Source organism: Penicillium angulare (genome assembly GCF_028827245.1).
Source record: "Penicillium angulare strain IBT 27051 chromosome Unknown utg000004l_segment0_segment0, whole genome shotgun sequence".
Classification (NCBI taxonomy): Eukaryota; Fungi; Ascomycota; class Eurotiomycetes; order Eurotiales; family Aspergillaceae; genus Penicillium; species Penicillium angulare.
The window spans coordinates 7,507,672-7,533,184 of record NW_026623163.1 but is presented as its reverse complement, the minus strand read 5'-3'; the positions used below and the strand labels follow the sequence as shown (position 1 = coordinate 7,533,184).

The 25,513-nt window shown below is 45.6% G+C and overlaps 7 protein-coding genes across 7 annotated transcripts; 2 read left to right on the top strand and 5 right to left on the bottom strand.

The window, feature by feature from the left end:
- Window positions 1-301: 301 nt before the first annotated feature.
- On the bottom strand, window positions 302-899 carry N7478_006716 (uncharacterized protein; the record flags this gene model as incomplete). Its single annotated transcript, XM_056922930.1, has 2 exons — window positions 302-728; window positions 790-899. The coding sequence occupies 2 exons, from the start codon at window positions 897-899 to the stop codon at window positions 302-304; spliced, it is 537 nt and encodes a 178-aa protein (XP_056780967.1).
- A 1,653-nt stretch (window positions 900-2,552) lies between these two features.
- N7478_006715 (uncharacterized protein) lies at window positions 2,553-4,506 on the top strand (the record flags this gene model as incomplete). Its single annotated transcript, XM_056922929.1, has 6 exons — window positions 2,553-2,672; window positions 2,937-3,060; window positions 3,181-3,578; window positions 3,631-3,960; window positions 3,982-4,410; window positions 4,462-4,506. The coding sequence occupies 6 exons, from the start codon at window positions 2,553-2,555 to the stop codon at window positions 4,504-4,506; spliced, it is 1,446 nt and encodes a 481-aa protein (XP_056780966.1).
- A 442-nt stretch (window positions 4,507-4,948) lies between these two features.
- Window positions 4,949-6,247, bottom strand: N7478_006714 (Tm-1-like ATP-binding domain-containing protein; the record flags this gene model as incomplete). Its single annotated transcript, XM_056922928.1, has 1 exon — window positions 4,949-6,247. The coding sequence occupies one exon, from the start codon at window positions 6,245-6,247 to the stop codon at window positions 4,949-4,951; it is 1,299 nt and encodes a 432-aa protein (XP_056780965.1).
- A 597-nt stretch (window positions 6,248-6,844) lies between these two features.
- On the top strand, window positions 6,845-7,914 carry N7478_006713 (carbon-nitrogen hydrolase family protein; the record flags this gene model as incomplete). The annotated part of the gene is made up of 2 exons (XM_056922927.1): window positions 6,845-7,535; window positions 7,598-7,914. The coding sequence occupies 2 exons, from the start codon at window positions 6,845-6,847 to the stop codon at window positions 7,912-7,914; spliced, it is 1,008 nt and encodes a 335-aa protein (XP_056780964.1).
- Window positions 7,915-10,073: 2,159 nt separating this feature from the next.
- On the bottom strand, window positions 10,074-11,578 carry N7478_006712 (adenosylhomocysteinase; the record flags this gene model as incomplete). The annotated part of the gene is made up of 3 exons (XM_056922926.1): window positions 10,074-11,248; window positions 11,335-11,467; window positions 11,540-11,578. 3 exons carry the CDS (start codon window positions 11,576-11,578, stop codon window positions 10,074-10,076), a joined length of 1,347 nt encoding a protein of 448 aa, XP_056780963.1.
- A 949-nt stretch (window positions 11,579-12,527) lies between these two features.
- Window positions 12,528-14,565, bottom strand: N7478_006711 (uncharacterized protein; the record flags this gene model as incomplete). The annotated part of the gene is made up of 2 exons (XM_056922925.1): window positions 12,528-14,092; window positions 14,253-14,565. The coding sequence occupies 2 exons, from the start codon at window positions 14,563-14,565 to the stop codon at window positions 12,528-12,530; spliced, it is 1,878 nt and encodes a 625-aa protein (XP_056780962.1).
- A 1,959-nt stretch (window positions 14,566-16,524) lies between these two features.
- On the bottom strand, window positions 16,525-17,367 carry N7478_006710 (C2H2-type zinc finger protein; the record flags this gene model as incomplete). The annotated part of the gene is made up of 1 exon (XM_056922924.1): window positions 16,525-17,367. The coding sequence occupies one exon, from the start codon at window positions 17,365-17,367 to the stop codon at window positions 16,525-16,527; it is 843 nt and encodes a 280-aa protein (XP_056780961.1).
- Window positions 17,368-25,513: the final 8,146 nt, after the last annotated feature.

Below are 25,513 nucleotides of genomic sequence, written 5' to 3'. Positions count from 1 at the left end.
ATGCTCTTATGTAGATATTTATCAGTGATCTAATAGTATCTACTCGGGGTTCTCCGGTAGCGAGAAGAACTTTTCAGGAAATGAAATTAAACAAAGAAAAACCAATGAAAATGAATCAAATTTATTTCAATGTCCAATGAAACAGCACCCAAAGATACTTGATCAAATAATTCAAATGTTCAATTCGATTCTCCCTCTTTGCCGGTTGGAAAAGAGGGTCAGGGTGATTAGGGATCTATTGGAAAACTGAAAAAAAAAACCAGAAATTAGATCGACATGTAAGGAAGTAAAGTATGTATCATTAGTTGACAGGACTCTGTCTAGCACTCGTACTCTCGGCCCATGTTCGAGGCTCCTGGATGATATCCGCTTGACTGGATTGGCTATCGACTTCCCAGTTCTGGGTAACGAGAATTTGATTCTTTTTATTGAATGGGAACGAATGCTCAACGGTATCATTTCTGGTCAATCTAGACCTTGACTGTGTCTGCGACTGGATGTTTGACCTCCCAAACGCATAAGACGTGTATTCAAGGTCTTGAATTCGTAGACCACTGGATTTCAACCAGGAGAGAAATGGTTTGAGCTGTCCCCAACAGGCCGTGATAATGCTCAGACATTGGGCAACTTCCTGTAATATTGTCACATTGCAGTAGGCATAGGTAGGGTCGGTTGTGCCGGCTGTCTTATGTGTGAGGATGAGTTCAGCAAGGACTGCACCAATGACACTAGAAAGAAGATGAGCTGTTAGCCGAAGTCAAGTACAAAGAATGGATGAGCCTATCATACAGAAATCGTGGTAAAAAGAGACTGGCTATAAGTAGTCGTTTTTTAACTGCCGCTTGGACACGGTATAACAACAGAAAGCCTTGGGCGAGGATAAAAAAATCGGTGACCATATTCGAAATACAGACAAAATAGTGCCATGCAGCCTGGACATGGAAAAGGCATTAGCACCAATAAAAACAGATGCAGTGAGATTTAACCATACCATGTCGAAGCATTTTCCAATCCAAAAGTTCCAAGGGCTCGGCAGTGAACATTGGAATGCACTTCCACAAATACTCACAACAGCCCAGATACCAGTTATGATCTCTACTGCCAAAGCGAGGAAGCGGTCGGTTTTCGACGGATTGAGCCTTCGAATGAACTCAACCAAAGATAACTTCGAGAAGCAAAGGCTCGCGATGTATAGTATTGTGCTTGCGTAGAGGTACTGAATTGCTCAGACGCGTGGTTAGACTTGGCGTTCCTGATTAAAGATGTATGATTAACTTACTTTCATGACAGAATTAAATCTATCACTCGGTACTTCTTTTAGATGATATCCATATCCAAAGCTTACAGCCATAGAGACACAGGCACTTTGGATCGCGCAAAACACCTATAGAATTTGAAGGTTTCATTAGCATCGATCTCAGGGTATAGATATTTTCAAATGTCATACCAGTGATGCAATTATGTAAAGATCATCTGTTGTAAATTTTTTAAATAATCGGAACTTTGTTCCAAGCCGAGCAAAAACACCCAATATAACTGTACTCAATAAGACCCAGTTAGTCACATTGACTGCCGGGTCTTTGGTGTCCCCGCTGAACCGTGTATTCATGGCGCGTATAGCGAAAAATATAGCAAAATTTAGTTTCAGCCGCCGTAAGTGAAACAAGAAATCCCAGAAAATCTCCCAGGTGCTTGACATGATGGACCCTCCTTATGTATATCAGAGTTCACGGGCAATTTTTCACCCCGCCACAAGGCCCGAGGGCGGACCTGTGTCCAAGTCTTGGATAAATCTAATTTACACGTATCTCCTTAGCTTCTATGGATTAATCCTCTTATCACGCTAGAAAAAGATAAACAAAATTAAGACAGACAACAAGACCTAAGAATCCACCAAACATACATCGAGTTGTTCCAAGCCCGATATCGCAGTCTCAGCTGTGATTTCCATTTCTCGCTCTTATTGGCGATAATAGGTCAGTTTACATGAACCAATCATATATAATTATCAGGCGTGACTCTGTGCCTGAAAATGCTAGATAAACCTTCTTTCACAATAGAACAAACGGCGATAAAGAAACCACATGTGCGTGGCCGAATGCCCAATTTTCTAGCTTTGTATCGCGATGACATCCCCACCACTTGGAAGCCCCGCCTCCAACCTTGTGTGATGTTGGCCCCACTGGCGATGCTTGGTGCCCGGATGATTGGCCTATACTGCTCGGGCGCAGGGGCAATCCTCCATGATCGTCGGTAATTGTGCTTTGTGGACCGTGCACTGGCGGCCTGTCCGTCCATAGAAGCGCGCTATCTGACTGTCACAGACTCACAGTTGATGTATAAGCTGAACGAACAGGGGGTTGAGTTTTACCACGTTGATCCTAATTCAAGCATAGACCCTGCATTTAGAGGGGAATATCTATCTGTGTCTGTGATTTTGTTCTCGCTCCTTTTTTTCTTTTTTTCTTTTTTCTGGAAACTTGAAATATCCAAGTTTTCCCTTGCTTTCAACATTAGTCCCTGGACTTTAAGTCACTCATTTGCAATTGAAAATGGCGTCCTACGAGATGAAAGATCAAACAATTCAAAGCAGTCGAGAGGTGGATGATATGTCCAAGAGCGACCGTGATGATTTGCAACTTCAACGACTTGGCAAAAAGCCTGTGCTAAAGGTGAGTCGTGCAGACATTGTGCGGTGTTTCGATGAGAAATTTCCAAGACTAAATCATTGAATATCTAGAGAAATTTTGGGATCCTCTCTCTTCTTGGATTCAGCTGTACTATTCTTGCTACATGGGAAGGTTTACTAAGTACATTCACGGAACCTCTAACGAAGTTTGTCTCTACGTGAACTCCGAGTCTTGGAGCATACGAAGTTAACAAATATAGTGGCGGCTCAGCTGGAGCTGTGTACGCCTATATCTTTGCTTGGACAGGCACTGCATGCTGTTTCATTGTCTTATCGGAGCTATCATCCATGTTCGTTGTCCTCTGCTGTTCTCGAGAATGTAAAACTTACCATCGTCCCAGGGCACCTACATCAGGTGGTCAATACCACTGGTGTGCTATGCTTGCTCCACTCAATTGGATGAGATTTCTTAGCTATATCACCGGTAACATGAACTCATGCAATGTGATCATTTATAATTTGCCACATACTAATATCCAGAACTTGAATAGGGTGGCTTACTACAATTGGCTGGCAAGCAGCATTCGCTTCAGCAAGTTATATGTGCGGAACAGAGATCCAAGGTGTTGTTATTCTCGCTTGGGAAAACTATGATCCTAAGGCATGGCACGGGACAATGATCGTGTGGTGCTCTCTTCTCGTTGCATTCGGGGCAAACATGATTGGAGGTAAATTTCTCCCACGCGCAGAAAGTCTCATCTTGGTGGTTCACATCCTTGGATTCTTTGGAATTTTGATTCCCTTGGTCTATATGTCAAACCACAAGAGCACAAACGAAGTGTTCACCGAGTTTACGAATGGTGGAGAGTTTGCCACGGATAGTCTTTCCTGGTTTGTGGGGATGACTGGTTGTGTGTTTTCTTTCGCTGGTGGCGATGCTGCAGTCCACGTATGTATCAACATTCAAGTTACATTAAAAAGATACTGATAATATGTTATAGATGGCTGAGGAAGTAGGTAATGCCGCTACTGCAATTCCACACGCCATACTCTTATCCGTTGTCATAAATGGAATCCTTGGGTTCGCGATGTTAATTGCCGCACTTTTCTGTATGGGAAGCCTTGAGCAAGTCTTGTCAACAAAAACGGGTTACCCTTTCATCGAAATCTTTTATCAAGGCACTGGCTCTGTTTCAGGGACAGTGGGAATGTGCTCGATTATCTTGATCATTGCAGTGGCCTCGGGGGTGGGTATGCTAGCAGCGACGTCTCGTCAGTTCTGGTCTTTTGCTCGGGACAAGGGGGTCCCGGGATGGCGCTTATGGAGCCAAGTATGTTTTTATCTCTCCAAGTTCTCCTTAGTCTCGATTCCGAGGTTCCATTCTGACATCGAAAAGGTCTCCTCCCAAAGCCTACCTCATTATGCCATCTACCTTACGATGACGATTTCGTTCTTATTGGCACTCATCAACATTGGCTCTGCGGTGGCCTTAAATGATGTCGTCTCTATGGCTGTGTCCGCTCTCTACCTTTCCTACTTACTAGTTGGATCTCTACTGTTATACCGTCGTTGCAGAGGTGATATTTCCCTATCCAACGAAAACGATGATATGGCAATCAATATCCCCGGAGCAAAGCTAGTGTGGGGCCCATTCCGTATCCCTGGAATCTGGGGGATTTTGGTCAATGGCTATGCTGTCATTTACAGCCTTATTGTCATCTTCTTCAGCTTTTGGCCAAGCACAATGCACCCTGAAGTATCGGAGATGAACTACAGTGTGGTAGGAACTGTGGGGACAATTTTCCTGGCAATTATATATTACTTTCTACAGGCACGTCATATATACCAAGGCCCTGTTCTAGAAACAGTTCTTTGAACGTTTCTATAACCGTTTCTATGAAGAGTTTTGATCCAAGCCAATAAGGTGCTTTCCATTTTCGTTGTTTTCAAGGTGGAGAACTGAATCAACAGAGCTGGACTTTAACAAAAATAACCCAGTGTCTTTCTTCATAAAAGACCCCCGTCTCCCTGGGCTCCACCATGTAATTTAGAACCCTATATGTATTCTTTTTACTTCAACAACACAAGGTCGCCGAATCGGTTCGCATGCAGTGGCGATTGTACTTCTACATTTTCTTTTTTTTACGATAGTATCCCTCTTTGATCTTACTATGTTCAGTTTAGAGATCCACTTCCTTAAATTTTGAGATGATATAGAATAACAAGGAATGCAGGCTGTTATATGGAGCCATTTTCGTTTTTTGAATGTCGACAGACAATGCAAATGAACTCCTTTATAAACAAAGGTAAAAGAACTTCTAGTACTTCCTCTCTGTGAGAATCAAAGAACACAGCTCATCAGCTAACCGCTTTGCGAATCCCGGATCGTTAACATCACGCTCGTCTCGAATAACTTCAATCCCACTTCCTTCCAGTTCTTTCTCAAGGGTTGAAAACAGAACTTCGTCCGCATCGGGGTTCCAAAATAGCTGACCAGGAACGTCGAGCATACTCAGCCCACCGACTGGAAGAAACACCTTTGTTTTCGCGATTGATCTTTGCCCTTCTGTATTGTCACCCACCCCCCGAAGGTTTTTCGCAATTACTTTGGCAATTTTCTTACACTCTTCCGCTGTAGTCCTCATGACAGTCACAGTAGGATTATGTCGATGAAGCATGCGTCCCCTCCAAGTTTCAGGAACAGTCTCAAAAGGCCCAAAATTCACCATATCACATGCTCCAACGCTGACGACTCTCGGAATGTCCTTCGAAGTCGCGGCACAGAGCCTTTTATCACCAGCACTTAGAACTCCACCCACAACCTCATCCGCAATTTCGGTGGTCGTCATATCAAGCACAGCATCCAACTGAACCTCTTCAATAAGTCGCTCCATCGCTCGTCCTCCAGACCCCGTCGCATGAAAGACATATATCTCGCATCCTTGTTTCCCGAAGAACTCCTCAAGATGCTCCCTGGCCTTTGTCACGCCTGGTGTCGTTACCCCAAACATACTGATTCCAACGCGAACCTTGGGAGCGGATCTTATAGGTTCTTTCTTTTCCTGTAACCGCTCGAGATATCCTCGGCTGATTCCCACGACGGCTCCCGCAGCGTTACGAAGCACCATGTCCAACACGCTGTTTCGACCAGCAATATCGACGACAGAATACATCATTGCGATGTCCGTTGAACCAATGTACGGCGATATATCTCCCGACGCCATGGTGGAGACCATTAACTTTGGAAAGCCAAGCGGCATACTCTGCATGATGGCCGTTGCGAGAGCCGTGCCGCATGAGCCACCTATACCTAGAATACCGTGGATATTTCCTGATTTGACCAGGAATTGAACGGTATCAATAGCTGGCTGAGTGAGGAAATTGATGTACTCATCTCGGGGGAGAGAGCTCATGTCGACCTTCTGTGAAGGGGCATGTTGTAGGATCGTCTCTTGGGTTATCATTATATTGGGATCTGAAGATTGAACCCGGCCTATGTCCATTAGGAGGACAGTGACTTTTTGATCCTCTATGCTTGATTTTGTATAGAGAAGTTCGGCGATTTTGGTATCGCATGTTCCTAGGAGGAGGATTGTGGGGTTGGTTTGAGATGACATAGTGAATATGAGTAGTTAGTATTGATAATTGACAATTGATTGAGTGATGCTGTCGCTGTTAAGGGCCATTTATTATGGCAGTTGGAATGGTGGTATGGTAAGAGGGGCCGTGCGATTCGATGCCCGATGTGGTGCATGCTTTGGTGAGGGGCAAGCTTGTACGTCATATTAACTTATCAACTCCGTCTGCAGGTCCAAATGTATCGGTATGAACAATGCCTTGTATGCCATATAAGACTTCGAAAGCTGCGCTACACACGAAATTAGTTGAGCAATCCATTGTTGCTTATACAGACGCAACAGATATGGCCAAAGGCGTAGCCAAGGGCGGATACAGAAGGCAAAGAGAGGTCATTTCTATTGGGCGGACCACCCAAGCTGAAGATAGTGAGAATAATGAAATCCTATTGGCAGAACCAAGTATATTGGCTCCACACCTAACACGCATCACGGCCCCGACGTAGGATAATTGAACTTCGAGGTTCAGCCCTCAATAAGGGGAAATTGATTACTATACCAAGAGTAAATAATTGTTAATTTTCCTTCACAAAAGCCTCCAATACAATATCTCACATATAAACTTACTCTTTACAAGAAATGGCCCTGACCCGTGTGGCCGCTTGCCACGTTTCCCCTCATTTCCTCTCTGCACGAAAAACAGTCGACAAAGCAACCTCCTTCGTCCAAACAGCAGCCAAAAACTCAGCAAACCTCATAGTCCTCCCAGAGACCTATATTTCAGCATTTCCAATTTGGAGCGCACTAAGACCACCCACCGAGAACCACGATCTATTCCGGCGAATGGTCCAGCAATCCATATACGCAGATGGCAAGGAAGTCCAGGCCCTTCGCGATATTGCCTGCGACACCAATTCCGTAATTAGTATTGGTATATCTGAAAAGGCTAATTCAAATCATGCTTGCCTTTATAACTTGAACCTGATAATCGGCCATACGGGAGAAATCTTGGTTCATCACCGAAAGCTTATGCCGACGTTCTTCGAGAAGTTAATTTGGAGTCCTGGAGATGGGTATGGTCTCCGTGTGGCTGATACGCCATATGGTCGTATTGATGGTTTGATCTGTGGCGAGAATACGAATCCCTTAGCGCGGTTCTCACTTATTGCGCAGAGAGAAGAAAAAATCATATTTCTTCTTGGCCGCCTATCTGGCCTACACGTCTTCCACCGCCATCTAATGATGATGGAAATGCAGCAAAGGCTGCGCCGATCTATGATAATGTTCTTGCGAATCGTGTCCGTGCGGCAGCACACTGTTTCGAAGCAAAGTATTTTGGTGTGATGTGTAGCGCTCTACTGGATTCTGAAGCTGTGGAGACTATTGTTTCAGGCTCTAGTACACCAGATGTCATTCGTAATGCATTGTTGACATCGTCTAAGGGAGTGAGCATGTTTTTGGATTCAAGTGGTGCCCCATCGCCAAGTTTTAGAATCGACGAAGAGATTGGAGAGCAACGACCAACAGAGTTCTTACAGAACGAGGAGGGGATTATATATGCCGACCTTGAATTGAGTCGCTGTATTGAGGGAAAGCAATATCACGATGTTGTTGGAGAATATCAACGATTGGATGTGTTTGAATTGAAGGTCAATAGATCGAGAAAGAACCATGTTAACTTTACAGAAAGCCGCGATGTTGAAGAATGAAAGTACGCTCGCTTTAATTCGGCACCTAGACTTGTGACTGGACTTTGAGCTTTTATTAGAATCTTTACTTGTCCTATGTTACTACAGTTTATTACTTGAGTAAAATCAACCATACGAGATTATTCGTTATTTCCAAGGTTAGATAATCCAAATCATGAACTAACTGCATAATATTGTCGTTCGAATTGTTGCGCGGTGATCCAGCAACATGTTTTGAGACGTCGTGAAGTGGGGATCCGCCTTCATACTTGATAAATCGAAATCCACCAGCAAAGGCGTTCAAACCACTTCAACTTCTGTTTATAGTTCGAGAAATATGTCTTATTCTTTTAAACAGCCTATAATTATTTATTTCATCTTCTTGACTATACCTTTAGCACATGGTGCTGTGTTCAGTAGAATGCTAAGGCTTGTAAAAGCTAAGAGTAACCCGACATCACAATTTGCCTACAACTATGGAGGAGTACTTATCTCTTGGGAAATTTCTGGTGCAACGGGCTGCCTTCTCAATGCATTTGGGAATCGTCACTCTTGCGGCGGGTATCATGCTTCCTTTGAGCTATAGCATTTATTTCGTCACGAACTTCGTATTATGACTGGAGGAGGGGTTATACTGAGATACAAGCATTTTATAGAAAGTATGCGGCGATCAATCATGTCAGAGTAACACAAATCGGACCCCATTGAATGACATCATGATGCAAACTAGCCCTGCCCATGCGGGGAATATGTGTCGTACCGCTCATCTGATCTGATCTGAAAATCAAGCAAGGGGCTCCTAGCAATGCAAATCCCACTAAGATGTTCATAATAACATTTTAATACAATAAACCAATCTGAAGCAACTCGGTTTTAATATAAGAGAACTAGCAGATGAAAATCGAACAGGTCTTCGAGTCCCAAGACTAAAACCATGCAAACATCAAATTTACTATCTCTGAAACGCAAATATGCATGAATTTGAAGACTAGTGCTTGAATTTGAATTTCAGTTTGAACTCAAACGAAACTACCAAGTCAGCGGCCGATACAATAATCCGCCGCTTACACTGGTACATATATCAAATCCTAATACCGACGATCTCGGTCACGACGACAAATAACACCCAGAAACACAATGCCCACACGGTACTGCTGTCCAACCTGCAAATTCTGACAATTGCGATCTACCTGTGGATTCCACGCGTGTAAATTATTCAGAGCTTGTTGGCCGTAGCCCATGTCTGGGAATTTGGCTACAACTTTTAGATATTCGTTCTCCTCTAGTGGGAGGATGTAATGCGTAGTATCTGGCAGGTGTTAAGGTTTTAGAGTTGTTAGTGCATATAATGTACGGGTGTGGTATGTGGATGCCAGTGTCGGTGCCAGTGTAATTAGGCTTATAAAGTGGATTTGGCCTTATACCACTGAAGATGTCGGACTCGGAGGATGAGAAGTCGTATGCGGTTTGTTACGGAGAAATAAGAAATATGGGGAAGTCTCTAATATTCTAACTAGGCTATCTAACGAGGAACAAGGAAGAAACAGGGATCATATAACACACGGTAACAACTGCCCGCTCCCTAAGCTTGTACCGCTCTCGGTAGGACTCCCGAACGCATGTAAATAACTGGCTAATATCACTTTTGAAGGAATTGAGCGTGAAGCATCATGGCCATTCCCTAATACGAACTCAAATAGGACAGACCTAGGCAAGCAGTATTACTACGTCGAAGGAAAAGATTTATTTGCACACAATATAATTATATTTCATTTCAAATAGTGTGCCCTAGCCTGTAGCTAGTTTCACATTTCAGGTATCAAGAATAAAAGCCCATCCGTACGCAGTGTTGAATGCAAGACCATCCCGGTCAATCCACGCCAGTTAAAAAGATAAAAGACACACCCCCCAGGATTTGTGGAAACCACTTTTTATGCCGTTGAAGGACAACCACTTTTGAGTTCAAAGTTGATAAAGAACCCCGAATGCCAATCGTAACATCGTCGAATCATGTTGAAAGTCTATTTCTCAAGAAGAATTAAAGAAAAAATTCAATGAAAATGTCGGACGCAATTGGGAAAAATTCCTTTCCGTTTCTGATTCCTCTGGCCTTAGTTTAGAAAAAAGAAAGGTAAAGACGGAGGAATCCCGGAAAGGGTTTGGTGGTTGCGTTTTTTCGCTTAGTAGCGGTAGATGTCGGCCTTGTAGGGACCGGCAAGGGGGAGACCGAGGTAATCGGCCTGGACGGTGGTAAGCTCGGTGAGCTTGGCATTGACGTGGTCCAAGTGGCAGCGAGCGACCTGCTCGTCCAGCTGCTTGGGGAGAACGTAGACACCGACGGCCTTCTTGCCGCTGGCACCGAACTCAATGTACTTCTTGCCGAAAGCGGCGTCCTCAGCCCTGAACAGAGCAATCTGGGCAAGGACCTGGTTGGAGAAAGAGCAGGACATGACGAAGGAGGAGTGACCAGTAGCACAGCCAAGGTTGACAAGACGACCCTCAGCAAGGAGAATGATGTGCTTGCCGTTCAGGAGGAAACGGTCAACCTGGGGCTTGATGTTCTGGACGGACTGAGAGTTGGCCTTCAACCAGGCAACGTCAATCTCAATGTCGAAGTGACCGATGTTGCAAACGATGGCGTCGTTGCGCATGGCCTCGAAGTGACGGCCAACCAGGATGTCACGGCAACCGGTGGTGGTAACGAAGATCTGACCGATCTTGGCAGCCTCGTCCATGGTGACGACCTCGTAACCCTGGACAGCAGCCTGGAGAGCGTTGATGGGGTCGATCTCAGTGACGAGAACGCGAGCACCCATGGAGTGCAGGGCCTGGGCACAACCCTTACCGACATCACCGTAACCGGCAACGACACCGATCTTACCGGCAATCATGACATCAGTGGCACGCTTGATACCGTCGATGAGGGACTCACGGCAACCGTACAGGTTGTCGAACTTGGACTTGGTGACACAGTCGTTGACGTTGATGGCAGGGACCTTAAGGGCACCCTCCTTCAGCATGCGGTACAGGTGGTGAACACCGGTGGTGGTCTCCTCGGAGACACCGAAGCAGTCATCGAGCATCTCGGGGAACTTCTTGTGAACGAGGGAGGTCAGGTCACCACCGTCATCGAGGATGAGGTTAAGCTTCTTGCCATCCTTGAAGGCGTGGAGCTGCTGCTCGAGACACCACTCGTACTCCTCCTCGGTCTCACCCTTCCAGGCGAAGACGGGGACACCGGCGGCAGCAATAGCGGCAGCGGCGTGGTCCTGGGTGGAGAAGATGTTGCAGGAAGTCCAGGTAACCTCAGCACCGAGGTGAGTGAGGGTCTCGATGAGGACCGCGGTCTGGATGGCTATAAGGCAATGTTAGACTCCATTTCTTTCTTTCATTCTTTTTCTCCTGCTTTAATTCAGGAACGGATAAAATGTCAAAACATACTCATGTGGAGACAACCGGCAATACGGGCACCGGCAAGAGGCTGGTCAGCACCGTACTTCTCACGGATGGCCATGAGACCGGGCATCTCAATCTCGGAGAGCTCGATCTCCCGGCGACCGAAGGCGGCCAGGGACTAAGAATAAAAGTCGTTAGGTATTGAACGGAATTGAAATCGACGACAGTCGGAATGGGAAGAAAGACGTACGATGTCAGCGACCTTGAACTTCTGGGCGGGGGCAGCCATTTTGTGTGAAGAGAGAAATTAGGAGAAAAGAAACTGAAGAAAGATCAGTTAGAATTGAAGAGAAAAAGAAGAAAAGAAAGTAAGAAACGGGGGGAACTAACAGGAATTAATAGGGGGATGGAAGAAAGAAGCAAAGAGAAAAAAGCGAAGAGAAGAAAAGGAGGGGACTGCAGATCCAAGAGGGAGGGGAAAACTTCTCGGGTGGGTCCAGTGCCTGTTGTTCTGGTACTTAGAGTTACATAGTAATTTGTATGGTGGTAGAAGTACCCTATACCTCGGACGCTTTTTATCGGTCAGCCCACTTTGAAGCTAATGGTGGGGTTGATTGACTTAGTCAGTTTTCGGTAGCCGGCGGACTTGAAACCTGCCGATAAACAGCTGGCAGTTTTATGGAGTTTAGAGTACCTTGGAGATGGAGGGGGGTTGGTGGATTTTTATGTAGATGTTCTGTAGAATGGGAAAGAAATAGTGTGTGGTGATTACTACTACATAGTAGAGTACAAACTTGACCTTGGAATACCCACGGGTTCCATGAAAAACATTGAATACGAGCTGTTGAACGCCCGACGGACTAAGGATGATCAATTGCCCTAATCTTGACATGACGGGAACTTTAAGTCGTAGTTATGAGGCTTTGTAAAACAACCCGACACTCTGTATAAGTAGAGCACAACACGCCTACTGGAAATCAGGGTAGAATTGATTTCAACAGGCATTATTTTGGGATACATCATAAATAACAAATAGATCAGAAAAAAATCAACAAAAACAATCGGGAAAAAAGTATCCTCCGACGAAAACAATTTCATCATGAATCCGTCTGTCTCATCATCAAATCATAAAAGTCATGTCATTCCTCCCTTCATATCCAAACAGCGAAGACAAGGAAATAACACAAGGTAGGCCGTAAGATAGGAGGGAGATTAACATCAACCATGGAGAAACAACACTAATACGAGATCTGTGCCGGTCGACTCGTAGCACCATGCGCAAAAGACTCATTCCTAGAGGGCGCATACTCAATCTCATCAGGCCACCGATGTCTCGGCGAAGGACCCTGACTGCGCGATCTCTTCAACATCCTCTTTCTCGCTCGCTCTTCACATTCCTTCTGGAAATGCTGATGTTCCTTACGCTTCTCATTCACCTCCTTCCACTCCCCATAGGCACCCTTAATTCCCAGCGCCGCCAACCCAACACTAACCGCATCCAAAGTATTGGCCTTGATCTTGCGCTTATGCGCCTCTTCCGTTGTAATCTCACCTTCCTTCAACAGTTCCTGTCGCTTCTTTCGCTTCTCAATGCCGCCATGCACATTATGTGCTGCATGGATCGTAGCAACCGTAGCCAAGCCACCGGTTATCAGCATTTCACGCCTCATCTTCTTGTGCTTCTCCTTTTCATCAGAACTATCGCCGAGGTCAGAATCACTCTCCGAGCTGGAATGGCTTTGGTTGCCATTTTTGGATCTTGGGTCATCGCGCGGTACGCTGCTGACTGATCTTCTATTCATATAGGGGGATTGGGGATTGGGATTCCTTCCGTTCAGTGAACGGTATCGACCTACATCTCTCGAGCCTCGCTCTCTGTCTCTGTTTCTGTCTCTGCCGTCTCGGCTGTCTCGGCTTGGTTTCATGTCTCTGCTGCTGCTGCCTCGGTGGGAATCGCTGTATCCGTCGGAGTCGGAATATGAATCGGAGTGGTTGTCATATCGTGAGTCTCGATCCCGAGGTGAACGTCGCCTGTCACCCCGGTCACCTCGCTCGCGTGAATCTCTTGATGATTTTTCTCCTTCGGCACCAATGCCCAGCGCAGCCATCCCCTTACTGAGATATTCGGAGACGCTCTTGCTGCGCTTCTTTGTTCCACGCCGATCATCATCGCTATCCCGATCACGGGAATCATCTCGTCCCCGTGCACCAGGGCGAGATCGAGACCTCGAAATGCGATCATAGATCTCTTTACCCGCCGCCGCGAGTGCACCCGACGCAGCAAGGTCTTTGATACCACCACCACTGCTAGACTTACGACCACGACCGTTTCTGCTCTGAGATCGAGATCGGCTACCGTTCATGAAGTGGTTGGCTGCCAGACCTGCTAGCGTGGATTCAACTACATGACGCTTGCTATGCTTATTGGGATCACGATCAACAAGCCCATCTGTTCCGGCGGCAGTGACGGCAGCTGTGAGAACTCGCTTGCCCTTGGCGCCGGTCCATTCGCCTGGATCTTTGCGGGAGCGGAATGCTTCGACAGCACCGGCTGTTAACGCGGCACGGGCAGCTTGAGCGATACGTTGTTCGCTGCGTTCACGTTTTTTGCCGCCGCGATCGCGGCTGCGGGATCGAGATCGGGATGAAGAAGAGCGGCGACGGTGACGGGATGAGCCGCGGCCTCGACCACGGTCGCTGCTGTAGCGAGATGAGCCATGTTCACTTAATGACTTGCGGCGTCTGTGTCGGACTGGCGATGGGCTGGGAGATGGAGAATCATATTTGGAGCGACGAGGTGCACCTAAATGTAATAATTAATAAGAAGTTCGCCGTGAAATCAACAAATAACCGGAACAACGAATCAAATCCGCTAAATCCGGAATAGAAAGCGCTTATTTCAAGATTCTGATTGATGAAAATAAAATCAAGATGAAAGGTAAAAGGTAAAAGAAAGAACTTACTGCGATCATCGGGACGAGAACGTCGAGGTCGCGAGGAGCGATAATACCCATCATAGTATGGATCATGACCACTAACCGATGAAGAGCGGCGCATCCCCTCATAAGCAGGGCGCCTCGGTCGCCTCGAATCATAACCACGTTCATAGACATATCGCTCGCCGGGCGGGAAATCCCGCGGGATTTCCTCGACCGAGTCAACGGGGTACATGTCTCTTTCATAGCGATAGCGAGGATCCTCGTAGTATTCCACCTCGTGCCCCTGACCCTGGCGGCGGTCGCGCGGGGCATAAGAGCGGCGCTCGTAGTATGCCATGGTTCACCGCGGAAACCCTTGGGTCCAAGGTGGGGGTGGGGTAGATGTTATGAAAATTAAATTGAAAACACAATAGTCGAAAAGTGAAACTTGCTACCGTTTCGGGGACGATGGTCAAAGGAAGGAAAGGAATGAAATTGATTTTTTGGATTTTGGAAGTTTGGGGTTTCGATTTGGGATCAGCGGGGCAAAATGAGGTGGTGTGACGTTATGAGTTGTAGCTGGGATCAAATTGAGTGAGGCTGGGAGACTTGGCGTGGCTGAGGACAGAGAGACAGAGAGACAGAACAGAGATAACAGAGAGGACTAGATAGAGGCTGCGATTAGATGTGAGTGGGAGTTTCCTTGTATAACCCTAGTAGATCATAATTGATCTTGTTTTCTTTTCCTTCTCTTCGTTTTTCCCCTTTATGTATTCATGCCGATTTCTTGGTCTGGGTGTATATCGTCAATTGATGCAATCAAATACTGGAATCACAGTCACGGTATACATGCGTGTACAAAAAAAAGAAATGAAAAGAAACAAAGCACGAAGTAGAAGAAAGAACAATTTCAAACTCGAATCAAACAAAGTTTCCCACCCTCCATTCTTTAATATAAGTAACTCTAGGGCTCAGAAATGCAGTGCTCGGTCGCATTTCCAACTCATGGCGCCTTAATGACGTCGATCCGGTCCATTTACCTGGAAATCACCATGAGCTAGAAATCTGCCCATTGCAGGGATATATTAAACCATCAAATCAGCGAATGCTGTCGTGGAGAATTCTCAACCTGTCACGGCCATGACAGGTCTAAAATTGCCAGACTCGTGGCACTCGACGTCATCTTGCAGCCAATTTAATATCCATCCGCCCTAGACAGTGGCTAAGCCTTCCCTAGCAGTACTCCCCCCGTGCTTTCTAGAACTATGTCTTTGTATCCACCCTAAGCAAAAATCAGGGTTCAGCGCTTACCCATTTGACCGCTGATCCTTTGAGATTTTGCTTTCTTTTTTTTTTAGTGGGTGGTAGGTATATTTTAAGTAATGGGTTTGATCTAGTTAACAATGACAATGAAGGTTGATAGGTGTGTGTTGTTATGTGATGATGCTTGTCAAGTAGCGTTCCACGGATCAAGCCTCGGATAGCCCCGCGCTTTTTCCAAGAGCAGGAATTGGTGGACTTGTTTTACGTGATGTGATGCTACTAGGTTTTTGAACTTGGGGTTTTTGCGATGCACAAACTTATGTATCGTGTGGCCGAACTGGGTTGCACACTTGGTCATTCCATTCATGGTGAATCCTTGTTCAATACTATACAGACGGACGTCTCGATTCGTGGGCCCTAACTTCCACACACACAGAGATTGGATTCGGAAGATGAGATAGTTCAATATATCAACCTTTCAGCCTGATCTCGCTCTCCTTCACACAATTTGAAAACAAATGCAATGATACATGGGATATACAGCATGGAAAACAGAAAAAAAAAATGCGACGACCTAGAAAAAAGAAAGAGACAATAATGACAAGGAAGAAGGTGGCGAGAATGGTAGAAGAAGAAAGGGTTTGTTCAATTAGACCTGACTTCGGGCAAAAGTCATGTTTTTGTGTCTTTGTCTCTGTCTCTTCCTTTCTTTAGGCAAGCTCTTGGGCTTTGAAGAGACTAATCATGAATGTGTAAAGAGATCATGAAATAGAAATTCGTTCGCTTGACTTTGTAATTTCGGATGATTAGTCATAACGATGAACCGAACCAACTCCTGGTCGGAAATGCGCTACAAAAGAACAGATAAAAAATGATGAAAATGGTATTTACACTGCGCTGCAGTATAGGCGGGAGGGGTAATTGATGGTTCGCTTTTGTCCTTCCGGTGTCGTCATGAGATCAAGATAGGGCGGATATGTTGGACATGACGAAGTATATAAGAGTTATAAGGCTGTTGTTCCTGCCTTTTACTCTTTATTTTTAATCTCATGAGTCATGATGGTGGACGCGGTCCACCACTGGGCGGAGGCATGGAGGCATCGGTAGTTTGACTGATGGTACGATGGTGAGAAGTAGTCGCATAGCCAGAGTCGGGTCGGGTTAAGGCCCATCGAGTCTCGGAGTCTGGTTCAGAGGTAGTAGAGCGCATGTCGTCGGAGTGTGTGCGATGGGTACGGATATGTTGTTTCATGTTGTCTTTGCGGGTAAATGCCTTGTTGCAAATGGGACAATGCACACTCTTCTCGCCTGTGTGCTTTTTACCATGTCGAGCTGCGTGGCCTGATGTAGTGAAGGTAGCTGAGCAGCCATGACTCGCTGCGTATGGGCATGGGTACTTGTTCTTTCTCCCCGTGCCGCGAGTACTACCACTAGACTGGGAAGATGATTGTTTCTCTGATGGGGTGGAGGAATGAATCTCTGGTGGTGTTCGAGGTGGAGCGGGGCCCCGTGATGAATATTGATATGGGTCCCGTCGCAGGTCCTGCCGCGCGTACGGGTGGTAGCCGATTGATGAAGGTTGGCTTAGTAGGTATTCATAAGCGGAACCCTCAGAAGAATTTGGTGAAGTGGGCTGCGCTACTTCGCTCACGGGGTCGAAAAGATGTCCAAGCCCTCGGGGTGATGCAGTGGGGGACTCGGAAGAAGCAAAGGGACGTGAATACTGCAGGTCGCTGACGGGTGGGAGATGTTGCTGCTCGGATTTTGAGGAATCAAAAGAATTCCCACTAGTTTTGTTGGAGTTGGACCGGACAGCAAATGATGGATTGTTGTCATTGTTGAGGATGGACACAATGTTCGCCCTGCTGCCAGACATCTCCTCTTTGCCCCGATACATGGTCACCGGGGCTGGAAAGCTATACTAAACGATGAGATACCAGTCAGTATTTGTGGTTCTCGGTTTTCCCCATGAGGGCCGGGGTCTTGAATCTTGAATCTCGTGCTGATTCAACGGAGGACAAGGTAGAGGGGAAGAATGTGGTAGGGTAGAGAGAAGAGATGAGAGGGGCTCTCTGTGCCTTGACCCGTTCCACCCCCTAAAAAAAGACACTGCAAACGCACCGGTGGTTCTCGAAAGATGTTTGGCCTTTGTGTCGTGTAACACGTCGACAACATTAGGCCCTCGTAGTAGGCACCTTTGGCCTTCGGAGATGGTCAGAATCCCGAAAGACTCAAAGCTTTCCTCCGGGTCTGAATGATAAAGTAGTTTGATCGGTCAAACAAGCTAATCAAAAAGGCGAAAATGGGAGTTCAAAGTTGGGACGAAGCGAAATTGCAGTGCGTTGCAGACAGTCCGCAGATAGCGAAGGTTCTTCCTTCTGGTGATGGTTGGGGTTGTCGCAAAGGGGAAACCAACGTCAATAGATCGGGAGTTTCTGGATCGAAGTATCCCTCCAAAACTTCCGAAAGGAGTAATTTATAATTTGGAAGATAAAGAAGACTTGGGGGGGGGGGATTTGTTTTCTTTCTCCTGCTTCTTCTTCTATGTTTTCAACACCTTCAAACGTCGATGTAGGGAACACAAATCCTCAACGGCAGTTGCAAACCGGACTGGGATAATTGACCAGAGTGGTGGGAAAATAAAAATCACAATAAAAGAAACAGAAAGCTAACAATAAAACCAACGTGTTCCAAAGAAATCAGTCGGCGTCTTATCAGAAGTAGCAAATAATTTGGAATGATATCAAGGCCCGGTTGGTTAGTGGTGAGCTAGGAGGTTGGTGCTCGGGGCTTTAATGACGGTGCGAAAGATCGGGGAGAGAAGATAAGGCCGAGAGCAACGAAGAGGAAGAAGCATGCAGTTCAAGAAAATCAGGAAAGACGACAAGATTTGAAGATGAAGGAAAGGGAAAGGAAAGAAGACGGTGGCAAGTAAACTCGGAATTTAGTCTTTTTTTAATGAATATTTTTTTTTCAAACAAGCATGGCCCATTTCAGGAACTAAACATACTAAATATGCCACTCAGAGAGAAAGCCAAGCTTCCAGGGTCTGTTCGGCGAGGCTCTCCAGCTCCATCGTATTGACAATACCAGCAAGAGAGATTCGTACTGACCGTTGCGGATCAAAAGACCGAGGCGGATTGGTTAGATGGGGTGGAAAAAAGCGAAACAGCGAAAAAACCAAATAAATCAAATAAAATCAAAGGTGGAAAATAGAATACCGAGCAAGAAAATGGGAAAATAAGAAAATAGGAAAATAGGAAAATAAAAACAAGACCCAAATTATCCACTATCGACACGTACAAGACCCCTAAGACCAGGGGCCACTACGGTTTCTGTGCAGACCCGTTTTCTGGTCTCCGTTTCTTCCGGCCCGCCCCATCACGACCCTGGCGGGGATGGACTCGTCAGCAAGATCTAGCAGGCCGTGATCGTCTTTTCTTTTCTTTTTAGCTTGTATTTATTTACTTATGTATGTACTATTTTGTTTTATATCTCGTTCTCTACGTACTCTGACACCACCTTCCGCTGTACTAGCTGACACATTCCGCCGTCTAGATTGCCAATACGACTAGGGCTTCGGTTGGTCCAAGCGACCTTGTTCTCCACTGGACTGTAAAGGAAATGGGCGTGTCGGGTGAACTACGGGCAAAACAGTAATCATGGGAAGGAAATGAGACAAGAAAACGAACAATGGAGTCGCCAACACAGGATTTCCCCCCTTCTGTTCCATGGACCCTGGGAATGATAATCGGCGCAGGGACTCCGTCCCTGAACCTGAGCCATTTTAGTTTGGGTCGGACTATACTTTAACCAGACTTTTGTTCGACTTTTGACTTTTTTTTTCGGACTTTTAATTTCCTTTTCGTTTTCTTGATTATCTTTCTCTCACGATAATGAGGTATGAAAGTTGTTCTTTCTCTTTTTAATTTCCTCATATCAATCAATAATACTTTCTCGCTTACCCTCTGAATCCATTCAGGAACAACTGCGAACGTAATTGGGGGCGAGCCGCTTGAGTCTGGGGACATACGTAAGTGATGATGTTGCGCTTGTCACTTATCCCCTTTTGGTACTAAGCTCCGGTTCCGAGTCCTAGGCGGTGGAGAGGGTCTTTCTCCAAGGAATGGGCGCTTGCGCAGCCCTATCGCCCATTGTAATGGTTTTTTTCTTTTTCTTTTTCTTCCTCCCTTCGGTACTCTGCAGGGCTGGGGAGATGCCAAGGTTTATTTTATTTTATTTTAACCCTTTACTAAGGTGGGAAGAAAAACCCTGTTACCCCTTTGAGCTCTTTAGATACCCACATCTAACTGCCACTGTGCCTTGGAATTTTTCTCAGCTTGGCTTGATCGTCAATGCTGCTGTTATCAGCTATCCGTTCCTTTATCCGTATCCGTTCTAAATCAGTCAGTGTATGTATGGCCGTAATGATCGAAACTCCTTTTCGCTTAACACACTAGAACCATTCTGGTAGATATATCCGTAATCCACGTAATGCGTGCGATTAGGCTAAACCAGTGGAGGTTCGTTTTCTAATCACCCACTTGCGTAGCCTTCAATCTAAAGAGTACGGAACACAAAGCGGCTGTATGTACAGTATGTATATTACAGATCCTGGCCTCTGGGGGAGCCACTTTTGGCCCGTGCTACTTTCGTACTCGTACGCGTCTGCCGCCCCGCCCCGAATAATTCATGCTTGATGCGCGCGGACTCTCCGCCCAACATACGTAAGTCAGCGACGTATGAGCGGCAGAAATCACTTTCTTAATCTTGTTGTTAAGGCCCGTTCATACTATTCGACGATCATAGGGAGGAAACCCGGGTATATATTACATCCGTGGATGTACTATTCGTCCATGGTTGGAGAATAAATGGTTAAAAAATGACAGTCATGAATACTAGTCCCTAGTAGGAAGCTAACCTAAAGCACCACTGTCAGATGGAGATATGATTCAAATATTACTAGTATGGGCCCTTTATGGGTCTTTCTTTCTCTTTCTTACACCACTTTCACCATCACCTGCAAATAGTATTCTGTTACGAGCCAACTCAATCAGTATTAAGGCCGATTACGCCTCCCGGCCCCCCAGTGGCACAAGCCACAGATAGTGTGCCGATCAGCCAAGCTTCTACATCTCCCGATCTCGACCCTGGAAGAAGCATCTAGTGCGGGCGGACACGCATCAGAAAGGGGAAGAAGGGGTTCAAGGACTGGAAAGGCCATTGCTTTCAATTCTTGACTCTCGACTCGTGAGTTATTGAGGGTATTGGGCGTAACTAGCCGAGCGATGATTTGTTCGGCATAGATGTTGGGGTGTACGTATGCAGTCTACGTGTATCTACCTCCCGCTGGGCTGACCTAGCCCCGATACAGCCATGATGCTTCTGTGCTTATCCTGACTAGTCGGACTAGTGCTCGCATCATGGCCATGATTCGTACGTTCTCCAGCCTTGGGAAATTACGCCACAGGTTTGACTTCAGGGACTTCAGAAAACTTATTTATTTTTTGACTTTTTGACTTTTTGACTTTTAGTGTGGTTCCGTCATGAGAAGCGGACCCTTAATTTTTTTCGCTCTTGAACCCCTTAGAATCGCTTTCGTGAATTTTCATTTGCGTTTTTGTGGGGATTTTTTTTCTCCGAGCTACGCTGCTTACACGCCGTTCTCCATACATTTCTGCATTTCTCCATTTAGAATCTGCTCTTTTGTTCCTATTATTTACTCTCTATTCATGAATTGTGAATTATTTTATTTTATCTTGTTTATTTATTTTTAACTTTCCCATCTCGTGATTACTACTTCTTTTGTCATGCCTCTTTATGCAGGGACTCGTGGCCAGTCCCCTCCCTCTATACCAGGTCGAGCTTAGCTTGGCGTCAACTGGTCCCCATCTCTCCCAACTTTTCCTCATGATGACTAGTGTTATGGAGTTGTTAATTTACATCCGTGGACTGGTCATGCCTGCCCACGCGGCCTTTTACTGCACCATTTACGCCATCCGCAGGATCGAGGTGGCTTGTGTAATTTAATGATGTGGGTTCAGGGTGCTGTCCAAAGAAGCTCTGGCAGGAATTGGACCCCAAATTACTTTTGACATCAGTTTGCCACACCCTATCATCGCTAAGATAATTATTGATTTTATCGATCTTATTGACCGGAGAAAAACAATTCTCCCAAATGAATGAAATCGATCTCTTGGTACGTAGAATTTGCACAAAAACTCCGTAATACAGTTCAAATCTCAGATAAAATAAAATAATGAAATGAAATGCCCCAAGCATACGAATACTACAAGCCACAAACAAATAAATAAACAATAGCTTATCTGGGTACAAAAAAACACGTGGCCAAGAAGCTCTCCGCTTCGCTAAAGCTCGTTCTCCCACTTTTCAGTCCTTAGTCTCTAGGCCTCCACGATAATTGCCCTGCTTTGCCCACACACAGCCACAGCCACAGCCCCATCTTCATTCTTCACGGCTGCTGCCTGGCTTCCAGAACTCCATAAACAGACTGCTGCCCCATGAACTGTTGATGCCCATTCGTTCTAGCCACCATCGGCACTTTATTCGGACTCCATGGACGATCCGGCACAAAGACTGCCGTGTCTTTATCCAGCCGATCCCAAACGTTATTCCGGCATCATACTGCACATACAAGATGCACTATGTGGCCAAAGCTTTTACATGGTGCGATGGACTACTGACTCGGACTAACAAGTATCCCCAGGAGTTGATTGAGATACGAGATTACTATTACTATTTCTATTCCCTCCTAAAACTAGGATTTTATCTGTTCACTATTTCTATTCTATTTTTATCTCTAATTTTGTACTCAAAATCCTTAATTATGTATACCATTGTACTCATATTGAGGCCAGTGACCATAACACAACCTTCGAAATGCATATCGTACCCGATACGATCCAGATTCAAGATTATGCCGGGTATCAACGCACCCGAACCCCTGTGTCATCTCCAATCAAGGACGTAAACCATACTTATCTCCGGGCGGGTACGACCAATTCTCCGCTGACTGAGCAACGTCTCCATCCCTGATCCTCGGTTCCTTCTCGCTTGGGCTCAGATCGACAAACCCCATCACACGGGGTCCTGTCCACGTACGACCCATCAAATAGTTTAATAAATCGTTAAAAAAAATACAAAATTCCACTCGCGCAACACATCCATGAAACATGAACGAATATGTTCTCCGGATTTCAAACGCCTTGTCAAAGCCCTCATGCAGGGTACTTTGATTTCTAACCATATTGTCAAATAACGCAATCCGGTCTTTTTGAAACTTCCAACGAATTGCATATGCAGGGGGCTTGGTACTGTGCAGCGAGTGGTCAAGCCACAATACAACGCCATAGATGTGGAGATAAATTAATTAATATTTTGGGGCGAACTTCTAAGATCTGTTTTTTCTATACTAGCTGCTTGTACTGTATTAATCTGTGGATCGGGTTGTACGTACTTTACCTTTCCCTATTCATTGAAGCGAGGGGTTTGTGAGAACTTGGAGTTCGTAATGGTTTCTGATTCTAGAGATGTTATTCATGTATACGAATAGTGTCTTTAATTTAACGGGGTTTCCTTCCTTGTATATTGATCTTTGCTGTCTAAAATTAGAGTTCGCCATATACATGGATGCTATTACATGCTCGGTGTACTCAACGGACTCTCCGTCGTAGCATGACCCCTCAACTATTAATCTGCAACCATCCATGTCAACGCAAATATTTTTTATTATGCAAGGCCTTTAATCCACCAACCCACTGTGCATAGCATTATTCCATATCTAGTAACCAGTAAGAAACACTAGCAATCAACAGTGATCACTGATCAGCGACCAGTAGGGTCCAACCGGTCAAGAGCCCAGGTGGGGGCGGGGCAGAAAATTGCTCCTAGTTCATTCTACCTACCTACTCTGTCGTAAGTATGTAGTTTGTAGACAAGTCCACGAGTTTATCGCCTGATAAGTAGGTGACGAGGCATTACTCGTACTCGCGTCGGAACTGATTCTGGACCGTCAAGCCGTTTCACCATCCGCCTCGATTATGGGGAGGGTGTACTAAGTTTTTCTCCGCTGGGTTTATTGTGCTGGGCAACGAGGACGTAGATAGTGATGAAAAGCGGTGCCATTTCGGCCATATGCGAATCTGGGTTAGATTCTCACCTTGATGTGGGAGTACCTGGGGAGTGGATTACTGTGGCTAAGGGTGTAGGTAGTGTGTATGGATGCTGCTGCGTTAGTGTGTGGGTGCTACTATGGAACCTCACTTGTGGGGCGTTAATGATACCGGATCGATACGGAACAAATGATAATAAATTTAACAGGTACAGTATTGGAATAGCATAGAAGGATATTATTGGAGCGGGGGGCTTTCGTCTTAATTTGGTTTTGGAGGGGCTTGCATGCGAAATTTGGTTTATAATTACAATAGCGCTGCCGGCAGTCTGGTATATGCTTTGATGCTGTGGGTAGGTGGATAGCCTCGCACGCTCGGCTCTGCTGGGGCTGCGTAATCAGAAACGTCATGTTGAGACGTGAGTGACTGTCATTTCGACGTGGTCTTGTGGATGTTTCTTTAGTGTCTGGGGCTTTGAGATGTTTTTGGTGCTTGATAGGCTGGCCCCTGCATATTTGGGGTACGTTAGGCGTTGCGGCTGAGGATCTGGAGGTGAGGATGAGGTCGGTTGGAGGACTTTACGTATGTTGTGATGAAGATACTTGCAGGTTTGTGCTGGGACTTGGGAAATTTGAGCTAAATGAGCAAGCACTTGAGACAAGTCAGATTATTGGAAATATAAGTTGTTCATTTGGAAGTTGTCATTGCCGGAGTACCACATCTGCAGTCATCTCCTAGTTCTGAAGTACTATGATGTTAGTACCATGATGATGTGGCCACTAAAATGCTAGGTGAATGCCACAAACATTTCGCGCTTCTCTTCCCGGAGACCAATGCTCCTGTCCATGACAGCACCGATGTTACTCAGTTCAGTTGCATGTGCAAGTCCATATGTCTTCTCGGTGGGCTCAATCTACTATACTGTCTAAGAATTGCCGCCTGAGCCCATTGGATGAAAGCCGATGCAAGCCAATATAAACGGAAATTTGAAGGCTCTGATACAATATTTGTTTCGATTTAACCGAACTTGGTAATGAGAGAAAGCTGGATCATTACGAAAAACTGGCGAGCAAGAATGAAGGATGCTCATCAATGGCACTGCTCTGATAGATACCATGAGATATAGACGAGGCTATTGAGACCCCGAGAAATATCCGAACAAAGGTGAGTAGTTACCTATCAATAAAAGTCGTCTATGAACCTATTTTAACAGTTCGCTCTATTATAGTAACCTCTGCGAAGATTCTCTCCCGAAGACAAGAAACTCGGATGTACAAGTGCTTGTGATCCCCAGCCTGGCAAACGCAAAGGAGGCCCCAAAACTGAATGTGATTTATCTGCTGCCAACATAACCGAATACCTACTCAATTTGAAAAGGAAAAAAGAGCTGGTTTATATGCAACCTCCAGTATAAGAGACCATGAATACAAGAGTCCACCTTCGCCCAACATTCATCGTGCAGACTCGGATCCCCATTTCGAAATAATCTATCATCCCTGTGATGCAAGGGTCGTTACCTCTTGATGGGAATATTGGAAGAAAGAAGAGGCTGGATGGGAGCTAAGTGTGCAGATGTAGAGATCCTTTAGACGTTGGGTATCTAAAATGGCATACGAGTGGAAAACGACACTCTTCCTCGATCACCATTAAGCCGAATGTCTTAATCTTCTTCTAGGTAGCCTTGAATACATCCCTTTTCACCTCCATATAAACGGTAGACGCTTCAAACTGGCGGCAGCAAGTGAAGTTATCGAGCTAAGTGGGCTATGATGCATCGGACATTGTTGTATCATGAAAGAGATAAGATTTATGGCGACAACACAACAATAGTAATATACCCTCGAATCAGCTCCAATCATCATTGACAACTTGAACTTCCACTACCACCTCGTAAGCAAAGGACAAGCGTTT